The sequence below is a fragment of the Pipistrellus kuhlii genome, unplaced genomic scaffold (assembly GCF_014108245.1).
Source record: "Pipistrellus kuhlii isolate mPipKuh1 unplaced genomic scaffold, mPipKuh1.p scaffold_m20_p_1, whole genome shotgun sequence".
Taxonomy (NCBI): domain Eukaryota; kingdom Metazoa; phylum Chordata; class Mammalia; order Chiroptera; family Vespertilionidae; genus Pipistrellus; species Pipistrellus kuhlii.
This window is the reverse complement of record NW_023425404.1, coordinates 73,437,861-73,450,777: the sequence shown is the minus strand read 5'-3', so window position 1 is coordinate 73,450,777 and position 12,917 is coordinate 73,437,861. Positions and strand designations below refer to the sequence as shown.

Genomic DNA, 12,917 nt, shown 5'->3' with positions numbered 1-12,917 from the left:
TCCCCAGGATAGATTTTTTAATCTTCTTTCCGTGGTGTCTTGGACCTTGTGTGACAGGTAGCCTGTTTGACTCAGGTGACCAGAATACACAAAGACAGTTTATATGTTTGTTACCAGTCGCCTTTGTTCAGAGAACCCTGCACTCCTCAGGTTCCTGTGTTAGCTTTACTCTGAGTGATCCTAGGATGGTTCCCCCGCCTTCGGACAAAGAACAGATGCACCTTAATTTACCTCAAGCAGAAATTAGGGTTTTGTTTTTTAATGTTATTAAAGAGTTAAAAATAATGTAATTTCCCTTTCACAATTGTCTACACTGCTGGCCATTCTGGGAATGTGGGCCTTAAAGAGGTACTTCCTGTCCTCTTCCTCTCATTCTCCCTTACTCTTATGTGGCTAACAAAGTTTCTAATGTAAATACTGTATGCTCTACCATTCAGTTTGTTTCAGTTTTTATGAACCACTCTAGCCTAAATTAGTGCACAGAAGGAAGAATAGTTAGCTAGGAATCAGAAGAGGTGGGTTATGGTTGAAATGGTTTCACTAACTAGCGGGGTCTGTTCTTCCTTTATAAAATGAACTTTATGTTCTTTAAGATTCACTCCTGCTCTAAAGTTCTAGGTTCCTTTTGTATCCTCTCCCATCTCTGTTCTTGTGAGACATTTGCATTAGGCTTTCAGGCAAGCTTATTTAACAAATGCTTTTAAAAATATATATACTTTTATTGATTTCAGAGGAGAGGGAGATAGAAACATTAATGAGAGAGAATCACTGATTGGGCGCATCCTGCAATGCCCCACACTGGGGATTGAGCCTGCAACCTGGGCACTCGCCCTTGATTGGAATTGAACCCGGAACTCCAGTCTGCAGGCTGACACTCTATCCACTGAGTCAAACCAGCAAGGCTTTTTAAAAAAAATTTTCTTAAGATTAGGATAGTTCCTTAAAAAAGGTTTAGCACACTGAAAGCAGGTTTTTTTTTTAAGTATGTAGTTCATGAAATTTAAAAAAGAAAGATTGCATTAATGAGAGCTGACTCTTAAGACTCTTTCAATGCTTATTTATCAGAGATTCGTGCAATAGGCCTTCCTTCCCTTGGCTTCCAGCACTGGTTTTCCTCTGGCACCCGGGACCCAGGCCTTCACTCTGGCCGGAGTCTGCTGTCTTTGCTTCAGACTGGGGCGGGAGTCTGCCATCTTCGTCTTCGCTGCTGCCAGAGTGCGTGCCGCTCCTATAGATCCCTTTGCCCACCGCCCTCCCACTCACAGCAGGTGTCCTGCCCCGCCTGGCCACTCTTCAGCTGGACGGCCACTATCTATGGCCTTCTAATTTTCATAATCCCTCCTCATTGGCTGGTGGGTGTAGCAGAGAGATGGTCAATTTGCATGTTTCTCTTTTATTAATGTAGATACTTTCATGGAGAGCTCTTTAGTCTTGGTGTGCAGCAGTGCTGGATCCAGTAAATAGTTAAAGAGGTGAAACATACCCTACTCTGTTTTTCCTAATTGTCTCTCTGTCCATATACACATCCTACTTATATCCATGTATATTGTTTTACGTAAACAAGGTCATTTTTTTATGAAATAGTTATTTTCTTATGCTAACATGGTTTTTTGAGGCACATTGTTGTAAGTGCATCAATTTTAAGTGTTTAGTGTAATAAATTTTGACACACACACACATTTTTTCCCTGTGACAGCATCACTGAGAACTTCCCATCATCTCCAGAAAGTTTTCTTGTGCCCCTTTCCTCAGGCAGCTACTCTTCTGATTTTTTTATTTTTTTTTTTGAGAGAGAGAGGAAGGGAAACATCCATTGGCTGCCTCCTACACACATCTCCTACTGGGAAACCTGCCCTGACCAGGAATGGAACTGGTGACCTCTTCGTGCATGGGACAACAGTCAATCAACTGAGACACACCAGCCAGGGCCTACTATTCTGATTTTTATCACCATAGATTGATTGGTTTTGCCTGTTTTTAAACATTAAATCATATGGTATGTAGGAATAAGGAAAAACCTAAAATAAAGTGCTGCAGAAATGATTATTTTCAGCTAAAATCAAGGCCCAGTATCAACTACCTAGTAAAGGAATAAAACAGAGAGGCAACTATTAAATGTAATCACTTAGTTAAACTAAGTCAAACGTAATTAAATGAAAAAAAAAAAAAAAAAAAAAAAAAAAAAAAAAAAAAACCCTCAAAGCAAGTGATGGGTTAATAGAGTTCACAAAAGTTTGAACAGATTTGGAAAGGGCATGTTCTGCTACTGGTGGAAGGTGAGGTCAGGAGTAGCAAAATACCAGAAGCACCTGTTTCCCAAGCAAGTGAAACAGATGGCCCAGTAAGACAAACGTAGGCTTCACTCTTCACTAAGTTCCCTAGCTCTAGTTAAGTCTAAAAAAAAAATTAAAAAAAATCAACCCATATATTTGTATGTGTGCGTGTTGCATGTGTGTGTGTGTGTGGCTACATTATTATGATCTCTGAACGCATAATAATCTGGCCACTCAGTATATATATGTGTGGTAGGCCTGGTGTATGAATTCGTGCATGGGTGAGGTCCGGCCAGCCTGACCAGGGGAAGGGGACATGGCGGTTGGCAGCCTACCTGCTGGTCAAACTTCTGGTTGAGGGGACAATTTGCATATTAGCCTTTTATTATATAGGACATATGTGTTCAGAGATCATAATAATCTGGCCACTCAGTACATATATATAAGAGAGCCCTGGCCAGTGTGGCTCAGTTAGTTGAGTATCCAAGAGGTTGCCAGTTCAATTTCATTTGGGGGTTTCAGGCTAAACCCCCAGTGGGGGACATGCAAGAGGCAGCTGGTCTATGTTTCTCTCTCATCAATGTTTCTCTTCCTCTCTCTTTAAATCAATAAAAACATTAGAAAATGCAATGGCTTGTGAAAATATATTATAATTCATTTAATTAAAAAACCAATTTGTTGACATAAAAACCAACTGGACCAAACAGAACAGGACAGAAGCAATGGTCTAAACCAGTGTTTTTCAACCTTTTTTGGGCAAAGGCACACTTGTTTCATGAAAAAAATCACGAGGCACACCACCATTAGAAAATGTTAAAAAATTTAACTCTGTGCCTATATTGACTATATATAAAGTAATTCTCTTGAATAGGAATCAAATAAACACAAAGAAAGTATTTTATAATTACTTTATTATGAAATATTAAGTAAACAAAATAGTGAAAAATTATAAAATTCTTGTCTTGTCTGCACCTACGGCACACCAGGCAACATCTCGCGGCACACTAGTGTGCCGCGGAACAGCGGTTGAAAAACGCTGATCTAAACAAGTATGCCAAGCAGGAGGGCACCCAAATACAAATTTAGCATGCGGGTAAAAGTCTTTATATCTTTCGGTGAAGGCAAAGCCATTTGGTTGGCACTTCATAAGAATATCTTTCCACCAGGTCTTCATCATATGGTATGTGCCACGAGTCTCCAGTTGTTTGCACCACTGTGTCATAGCTGGGAATATGCTGTTGAATTAAAAGGAAACCAAATATTAAGAACAACACTAATAGGATACCTGGCTATTTCCCTTTCCTTAAAAATAAATAAATAAATAAATAAATAAATAAATAAATAAATAAATAATAAAATTATATATATTTGCTCCCTGACCAAGAATCGAACCATGACCTCCTGGTTCATAGATCTGATGCTCAACCACTGAGCCACACTGGCTGGGCTATTTCCCTTTCTTCTCTGACTACTTAATTTGTTTTAGGGACATATTCCTTGTCTTAACAATGGGTTTTCAAAGAGCAGCTAGCTCTGTAAAAATGAACCCTAGTATTAGTAGTTTCTTTTTTGGGGTGCTTCTTCATTTTTAAGGTGAAGGACCCCTCTATACACACACACACACACACACACTCACACACACACAGACACACACACATACATACATACCATATAGTATTCCCTTTGTTGCCTTTACCAGCTTTATATGTGACAGAAAAAAATCAAATATACAAAAATAGTATCATGAACTCCCATGTACCTATCACCCAACTTCAACCATTATATACCCAAGGCTTATTTTATTTCATCCATAATCCACCCACTTCCTTTCCGCTGCCTCTACCCTGAAGTTTGATTATTTTGAAGCAAATTTCAGATATATAATTTCTTCTTGTAATTCAGTATATATCTTTAAAAGATAAGGACTTATTTTGTAAATACAAGATTAAGACCATTTACATACTTATGAATAAATCCTTAGCATCCTGTTTACATTTCCAATTATGTGTATATATATAGTTTGTGTTATAGTTTGTATGATCAGGGATTGAAATAAGGCTATTACATTGTGATAGGCTAACCTGCCTCTCAGTTCTCTTTTACTCTAGAGCTTCCCTTTCCATCTCCATTATTTTGGTCATTTTTTTGTTGTTGAGGAAATAAGATCAGCTGTTCTATTAATTCTCAGTCTTGATTATGCTGATTGAATTTCTGTGGTATCACTTAATACTATATTTCCTATAAATTTGTTTATTATATTTTTTTTTACTATTAAACCACATTTACCGTTGGCTAGTGTATTTTTCTGTAATAACTCGCCTTTGGATTTTCTCCCTTTGCTTTCATACAAGAGACATTCTAAACTAGAATCAAAAGAGGATTCAATTGAAACCAAAACTAGAATCAAAAGAAGATTCAATTGAAACCAACTCGTAGAAGTGGATTAACCAGGAAAATGGAAAGTAGAAGTATGAAAAACCACAGGGATCAACAACTTTTAGTTATCCTATCTATTAAAAGAGTAATATGCAAATTGATTGTCACTCCACCACACAAGATGGCTGCCCCCATATAGTCAAAGATGGCCACCACAAGCTGGCCAGCACGGACCAGGCCTACAGGGAGGGCAGTGTGGGCGATCAGGCAAGCAGGGGAGGGCAGTTGGGAGGGACCAGGCCTGCAAGGGAGGGCAGTTGGGGGCAATCCAGCTTGCAGGGGAGGGCAGTTTGGGGGGATCCAGGCCTGCAGGGGACTGTTGGGGGAAGGGGGAACCAGACCAACAGCGGAAAGCAGTTAGGGGTGATGAGGCTGGCAGGTGAGGGCAGTTAAGAGGTAATTGGGTTAGCAGGGGAGGGTAGTTGGGGGGGACCAGCCCTACTGGGGAGGCCAGTTGGGGGCAACCAGGCTGGCAGGGGAGGGGAGTTAGGAGTGACCAGGCTAGCAGGGGATGGCAGTTAGGGGCAATCGGGCTGGCAGGGGAGCAGTTAGGCATCAATCAGTCTGGCAGGGGAGTGGTTAGGGGGTGATCAGGCTGGCAGGCAGAAGCAATTAGGGGCAATCAGGAAGGCAGGCAGATGAGCAGTTGGGAGCCAGCAGTCCTGATTGTGAGAGAGATGTCCAACTGCCCGTTTGGCCTGATCCTACTGGGATCAGGCCTAAACGGGCAATTGGACATCCCTTGAGGGATCCCAGATTGGAGATGGTGCAGGCTGGGCTGAGAGACACCTCCCGACCCCGTGCACAAGTTTCATGCACTGAGCCTCTAGTTACAAATAAATAAGGAAATAAAAACCATGTATAAATATTTGATTTGATAGCATTAGAGCCATAATTGATGACATCCCAGGTGTTTCCAATATGTCAATTAATGTAGGGTTGGTCTATAACAGTGTTTCCCAACCTTCTCTCATGATGAGAATCACCTGGTGGAGTTGTTAAAACACAGATTCCTGAATCCCAACTAAGAAGTGCTAAACTAGAATTTTTGAGAACATATAGGTAAAATTGCATACCTAACTTAGTGCTCTGTATATAAAATCTGTCTTAGAGCACTAGTTAAGTATACAATTTTACCTATATGTTCCTAAAAATTCTAGTTTAGCACTTCTTAGTTGGGATTCAGGAATCTGTGTTTTAACAACTCCACCAGGTGATTCTCATCATGAGAGAAGGTTGGGAAACACTGGTCTATAAGAACTATTGCTCTAGCAGACTTTCTGTTTCTAGGAACTGGCTAATTTCAAATATCAAACTAAAACTCAGAAAAATAAAGCCCTTAAGGTTGCAACATTCTTTGCTGATGCCACATTCTTTTTTTTAAAATTTTATTTATTTATTTATTTATTTATTTATTTATTTTTTAAAGTATGTTTTTATTGATTTTAGAGAGAGGAAGGGAGACAGAACATCAGCTGCCTCCTCATGCCCCTGACCCAGGCCTGTGCCCTGACCGGGAACTGAAGCAGTGACCTCTTGGTTCATGGTAGGATGTTCAACCACTGAGCCACACTGCTGGGCTGTTTCCAATATTATGTCTGTAAATAAAACTGCTGTGAAACATTTTGAATACGTCTGTGTCGAACACATGCTCTGGCTTCTCTCGGAGTAGGATTGCTGGCATAGGATTCATATGTTTTTACTTTAATAGAAATCGCCAGTTTCCCAAAGTGGTTAAACCAATCTCCTGCCCCGCTCCGGCTGTGTGAGTCTGCTGCCCTGTGTCTGATGCTGTTTTATTTCCAGCCGTGGTGGGTGTGGCAGCATCTCCTGGGCTCTTCATTTACATTTCACCCCGTGAGTTATGCCACATTCTTACTATGTACTTGACTCTGTTGACATTATGTACAGAACAGATGACATACCTGAAAAATTACTTTTGATCCTAGAAATCTATTAATAATTGCCAGCTGATGTCCCTGCTGCCACTTAAAGAACAGGCGTTGGGTCTTGGCATCAGGTAGACAGGCCTTATGGTCCCGCAGCAGATCTTTTGTGATAAACTTGCAGTGATTCCCTGAGTTCAGTGTGGCATACAGAAGGAACGGATCATCCTCTGAGCTGAGTCAGACAAAAGAGAGAACACAATCAAGTACACCACTGAGATGGCACAGGATAGCATTCTTCACCATGTTATTTATACTTTTCATTATTATTATTATTATTATTATTATTTTATTGTCTGAAATTTTACATATGTCTTCTTTTTCCCCAATTGACATTCCCCCACCCCTCAGCCATTCCCACCCTGGGCAAGCCCCCACGGCCCCAGTGTCTGTGTCCATTGGTTATGCTAATGTTCATGCATATAAGTCCTTTAGTTGCTCTCTACCTGACCCCCTTCCATTTGTCTCTGCATCTACTCTTGTTCATCAAATTATGTTCATCATTATATCCCACATATGAGAGAAATCATGTGATATTTATCTTTCTCCAACTGATTTATTTAGCTTAGCATAATGCACTCCAGTTCCATCCATGCTGTTTGTTTTTTATTTCTTATTCTACTTTCCTCAGAGGTCCTCTGCATTTGTAACCAACATAATCTCAGTGATACTTAGGAACCATGTTAGCTGGTAGGCAACACTATCTAGAACACAGATGGGTAGTAAGGGGAAAGAAATGCTGCTTCGGGCTCTTTTTAAAAAAAAATATATTTTATTGATTTTGTACAGAAAGGGAGAGAGATAGTTAGAAACACCGATGAGAGAGAGTCATCGATCAGCTGCCTCTTGCACACCCCCTACTGGGGATATGCCCGCAACCAAGGCACAAGCCGTTGACCGGAATCGAACCTGGGACCTTTCAGTCCCCAAGCCGACACCCTATCCATTGAGCCAAACCGGTTTTGGCTGCTTGGGACTCTTAATTGCTCAACTGTACTCTCCCACTAGCAGCAGCTTGCCAGGTTCACAGCTTGGCCTCTCCTGGGTACCTCCTAGACCAACACAAGTAGCAGTCATCTGTAGATCACTCTGTAGCTTGTGCCAGGTGGCCCCAGGCAGGGAACGAGCGGTGGCTGACTTTGCACATCTCAGGAGGCCCCAGAGCCAGTGCATCCGGGGGACAGCTTCAGACCATATCAGATTACAGCTCTACCAAATCCACAAGCGACACACTCAAGAGCAGACTCAGTGAGCACTAAAGCAAGTCCTACTCCACAGGGATGTCTCCTGAACAGCAGCTCTTACACTGTAGTTACAGCTGATCTTCACAGCCAATTGGCCTGGGGGTCAATTCCTTTTGGAGAAGACAACTGCAATCAAGGCTCAACTATAACAAGACTGTACCACAGAGGGGCACACCCTGTGAGTGGGGAAACTTAGCCCCTGAGCCCTATAAGACACCTACTACACAAGGCCACTCTACCAATTCCAGGAGACATAGAAGCTCTACCTAATACATAGAAACAAACACAGGGAAACAGCTAAAATGCAGAGACAAAGAATCATGTCACAGATGAAAGAACAGAAGAAATCTCCAGAAAAATAACTGAATGAAATGGAAGCAAGCAAACTACTAGATACAGAGTTCAAAACAAACTAGATACAGAGTTCAAAACAATGGATGCTCAAGGAACTTAATCAGAGCTTCAAGGATCTTAGTGAGAAAGTCAAGGAACTTAGTGAGAATTTCAAGGATCTTAGAACATCAAAGGACCAAGTCAGAAATGAAGGCTGAGGAATAATTTACAGGGAATCAACAATAGAGACACAAAGAATCAAATCAGCAATTTGGAAACATGAGGAAGCAAAACACATCTAATCAGAAGAGCAAAAAGAATCCAAAGATATGAAGACAGTGTAAGGAGCCTCTGGGACAACTTCAAGCACACCAATATTCACATTATGGGGGTGCTGGAAGGCTAAGAGAGAGAACAAGATATTGAAAACCTATTTGAAAAAACGACGACAGAAAACTTACCCTACCTGGTGAAAGAAATAGACTTACAAGTCCAGGAAATACAGAGTCCCAAACAAGATGAACCCAAATAGGTCCATACCAAGACACAGAATTAAAATGCAAAGGTGAAAGACAAAGAGAGAATCTTAAAAGCAGAAAAAAAAGAAAAAGAAAAAAAAAAGGCAGTTAGTTACCTATAAGGGTGTGCCCATAAGACTATCAGCTGATTTCTCAACAGAAACTTTGCAGGCCTGAAGGAAGTGGCATGAAATATTTAAGTGATGAAAAGCAAAGATCTATAATTAAGATTACTCTCCCCAGCAAAGCTATCATTTAGAATTGAAGGTCAGATAAAGAGTTTCCCAGATAAGAAAAAGCAAAAGGAGTTCATCACCAAACCATTATTACAAGAAACATTAGAGTCTTCTTTAAGAAAAAGAAGAAAAAAGAAAAACATTATGAACAACAAAATGGCAATAAATACATATCTATCAACAAATGAATCTAAAAATCAAAATAAATGAACAAATAATCTAATGAAGAAAATAAATTGGTGAATAAAATAGAATCAGGGGCATGGAAACATGAAACAGATTGAGAATCAGAGGGAAGGCAGAGTGAGAATAGAGTAACTAAAGAACTTATATGCATATATGCATTACCCATGGACATAGACAATAGGGTGGTGAAGGCTTAAGGTGAAATGGGATTGGGTGGAGGAGGGCAATGGGGGGAAACTTAAGAGGGGGCAAGGACATCTGTAATACTCTCAACAATAAAGATATTTTAAAAAAGAAGAAAGATCAGGCAGCACATTTAAAAAATATTTCTAATAAAACAGTTATAAAAATAAGAACAGAATATAATAAATGGTTTGAGGAATACTGACATATCTTTAAGTTATCACATACAACCTAATGAAACCTAGACTTGAGGCTGAGGCACACACATTATCCATGCAAAGTTGGAAATAAACTTGTCAGCATATAGTATGAAAAATGAAATGCAAGTTAAAGTTCATTTATCCTGCTGAGGATCTGTGCTCCTTCTGATTAACTTCATTCTTCTCGCTTTATGGACACTGTTCATATTGTTGTTGACCATGTTTTCCAGACTCCTTTGGCTTCCTGAGAAGCTGTAGCCCATAGTAACATTTCTGTAATATTCAGAATAACATCCAGGCCCTTTGCTTATTTACCCTGAGTTCCTTTGCAATGTGGTCCTTGCCTTCTCTCTGACCCTAGAACTTACCATTTTCCCTCTTGCGGCTACAGCCATCTATACTGGCCTGCTTGCCTTCCTCACGCCAAACTCATTCCTGCTTTTTGAACACTTGATGTTCCCTGTACCAGGTATGCTCTTCCCATCACCCTTCCCCCTTTCTCAAATGACTCACTGATTCCCTTCAGAATTGCCCCCTCCCAAAGGCCTTTCCTAACTATTGCACGCCCTACCTGCTGGCCTACCCCTAACTAATTCTTCCTATCTACTTATTTTGCTTTAGTCTTCATAGCATTGACCCTGGAATTATATAACTCGTTTATCTGTTTACTATAAGTCATATGACATCAGAGACTTGTTGGTCTTGTTCTCTTCTCCAAGAACACAGAAAGTGCTCATATTTGTAAGGTATTTGTTAAATGATCTATTTAGGACCTTATAGCATGCATTCTGTGTAATAATCTCACTTCTGACTATATCTTTCTCCCATTCTTCCTTTATCCTGATTCCTTAGTCTAGCCTGGTTAAATTTATTCTGCTGTAGAAACTATTTTTGTAAGCTGCCTCAAATCTTTTTTTTTTTTTTTTTTTTGAATGAGACTGAGTATACATAAATATACACTTTAAAAAATGGCAAAAAAAAAAAAAAAAAAAGATAATTAACAAACAGATGACAGGAGCCTGGTGTATTTCAATTATTACCTTCAGTACTTACATGTTGTCAGCAAAGAAACAGCTGGCTTGCTTTTGCACCTTTTCCATCTCATCCTTTCTCCACCGAGCACTCTGTACTGTCATGTGTTTCCGGCCCAGGACCAGCACTCGAAGATTAGCCTTGGCTAGCTGAGAGACCACTTTCAAGAGCTAAAAAAAAACAGAGCCAGCCCCAAGAGGGTCAAGGGAAGAAGAATCTCAAGTAAGTGGAGTGATTCCTCCTGCTGATAATCTCAATAGTGAAACACTTTTTTTTTTTTTTTTTGTAAGGGATAAGAAAACAACGTCCATCTTTTTAAATCTGAGGAAAATGCTTCTTTTTAACAAATTAATGTCTAACACCTGCCTAATGATCAGGTTCCATTGGAGCCAGGTTGTTGTGTTTTTAAATAAGCATAAACTAGATTTGTTTTTAAACTGTGTTCCCTGGAGTCCATTGGGATAGACAGGGAGGCCAAGGAGGATGGGTTTGGTTCCTACATACTCCGAACCCCATACTAACCAAAACAGCTCAGCTTTTGCAATTTACATAATAGCATTCTACATAAGTTTTCATTCAAATAAAGGGTTCTGCTTCTTACTTTAAAAGTTTGTAAGTAGCTAGACTAGATAGTGACTTTTCAGCCAACCTTTCCATGTCATGCTTCTGCTGAGACTGTTACCTTTCGTTGAAATTATTTTTCTCCCAAAGGAATGTTAATGTCATCTTCCATCTTCTAGCCCATTTTCCAGTCAATGAATTTATCCCCATTCTTTTCATTCCCCACATGTCTTGTGTGCACATGAACTCCTCTTAAAAGCCTACACTTGGATTTTTAGTAAATCTAGTACTTTGGTGAGCTTGCCTATAGTCAGTCCTTCATAAGGAAAAGTCTGAAAATTACTTTCATGTACAACCTATTAAACTAAATTACTATATTAAATAAAATATATTGGAAAATTATAATTTATGTTATATAACAGTGTGTTAGAAATATAAAAGTTCTTTAATTTGTAAGAGTTGCTGGGCCTTTGAAAGTCACAAATTCAAAGTCATTAAAGAAATGCTTAATTTTCTTGGGTCTTGGTTGGAAAAAGATACTGATTTTATTCTAGCTTCCATTTACTCATAATTTCTTCCCTTGTAGATTTTCAGGATATTACTTAAAATTCTTTAATCAATAACATTTCATTCATTTATTTGGTCAGTTGTCAAATATTGCTTTAGTATTTGCTATGTCTAATATACATGTAGACTGTCTGACAATCAAATAGTGAATTAGCATGGGTAGAATTTTTTAATTGCTGTTTAGTGCTTTGGATTTATATTGTGTGTTTTTTGTCCATTCTACTTTTATTATTATTTTAGGAAACAGTAGTTGGTTTTACTATTATTAATTCTAGAATCACTGATAATAAATTACTAATTCTAGAGCTAGGAGACAGAATAAACACAATTTGCCTATTGAATGTGAGTTAATAAACAAGCAGAGAAGTATACCAAGACCAGTAAAAGCTTCACAACCATTAAAATATAATTATTTTCTTCCAAGCTAGGGATAATCGCTTCTGCGCTCATTCAACAGTTATCTCCTTGGCCTCTCTATGTATAAGGCACATGGTAGGTATCATAGCCTACACAATTTTAGAAGACATGGTCTCTACCTTTAGTGAGAAAGTACCTAATAATTTTCTTACCCAACAACCAAGCCTAGGAAAAAATATATATATGCTGACTCCACATATATGGAAAGTTTACTAAACATTTTCTGATTAGCCAAAACCGGTTTGGCTTAGTGGATAGAGCGTCGGCCTGTGGACTGAAAGGTCGCAGGTTCGATTCCGGTCAAGGGCATGTACCTTGGTTGCGGGCACATCCCCAGTGGGGGGTGTGCAAGAGGCAGCTGGTTGATGTTTCTCTCTCATCGACATTTCTAACTCTCTATCACTCTCAATTCCTCTCTGTGTAAAATCAATAAAATATATATTTAAAGAAATTTTCTGATTGCCTGAAGAATATGTACATATCTTTTTAAAAAATGCATTTTATTGATTTTTTACAGAGAGGAAGGGAGAGGGACAGAGAGCTAGAAACATCGGTGAAAGAGAAACATCGACCAGCTGCCTCCTGCACACCTCCTATGGGGAATGTGCCTGCAACCAAGGTACATTGCCCTTGACCGGAATCGAACCTGGGACCCTTCAGTCTGCAGACTGATGCTCTATCCACTGAGCCAAACCGGTTTCGGCTGTACATATCTATTTTTATCCAGCATAAAAGTAGCTTAATTTGAAAACCTGCAAAATATAGACTAGAAGGAAGACAGAAGC

The 12,917-nt window shown here is 39.4% G+C and overlaps 1 protein-coding gene across 4 annotated transcripts in view; it reads right to left on the bottom strand.

Annotated features, from left to right (window-relative positions):
• Positions 1–12,917, bottom strand: part of LOC118726705 (protein only RNase P catalytic subunit) — a 133,968-nt gene that overhangs the window by 21,812 nt on the left and 99,239 nt on the right. The window contains exons 5-8 of one of the 4 annotated variants that reach the window (XR_006742317.1): positions 10,609–10,757; positions 6,635–6,830; positions 3,321–3,508; positions 2,908–3,020 (exon numbers count right to left, since the gene is read on the bottom strand). Coding sequence is in view for 3 of the 4 variants with exons in the window: in XM_045585356.1 (XP_045441312.1) it covers positions 3,377–3,508; positions 6,635–6,830; positions 10,609–10,757 (477 nt within the window). In the remaining variant the exon portion in view is untranslated. Of the gene's footprint in view, positions 1–2,907; positions 3,021–3,222; positions 3,509–6,634; positions 6,831–10,608; positions 10,758–12,917 lie in introns of those variants that run through there. The other 3 variants (XM_045585356.1, XM_036451773.2, XM_045585355.1) reach the window with 3 other exon arrangements.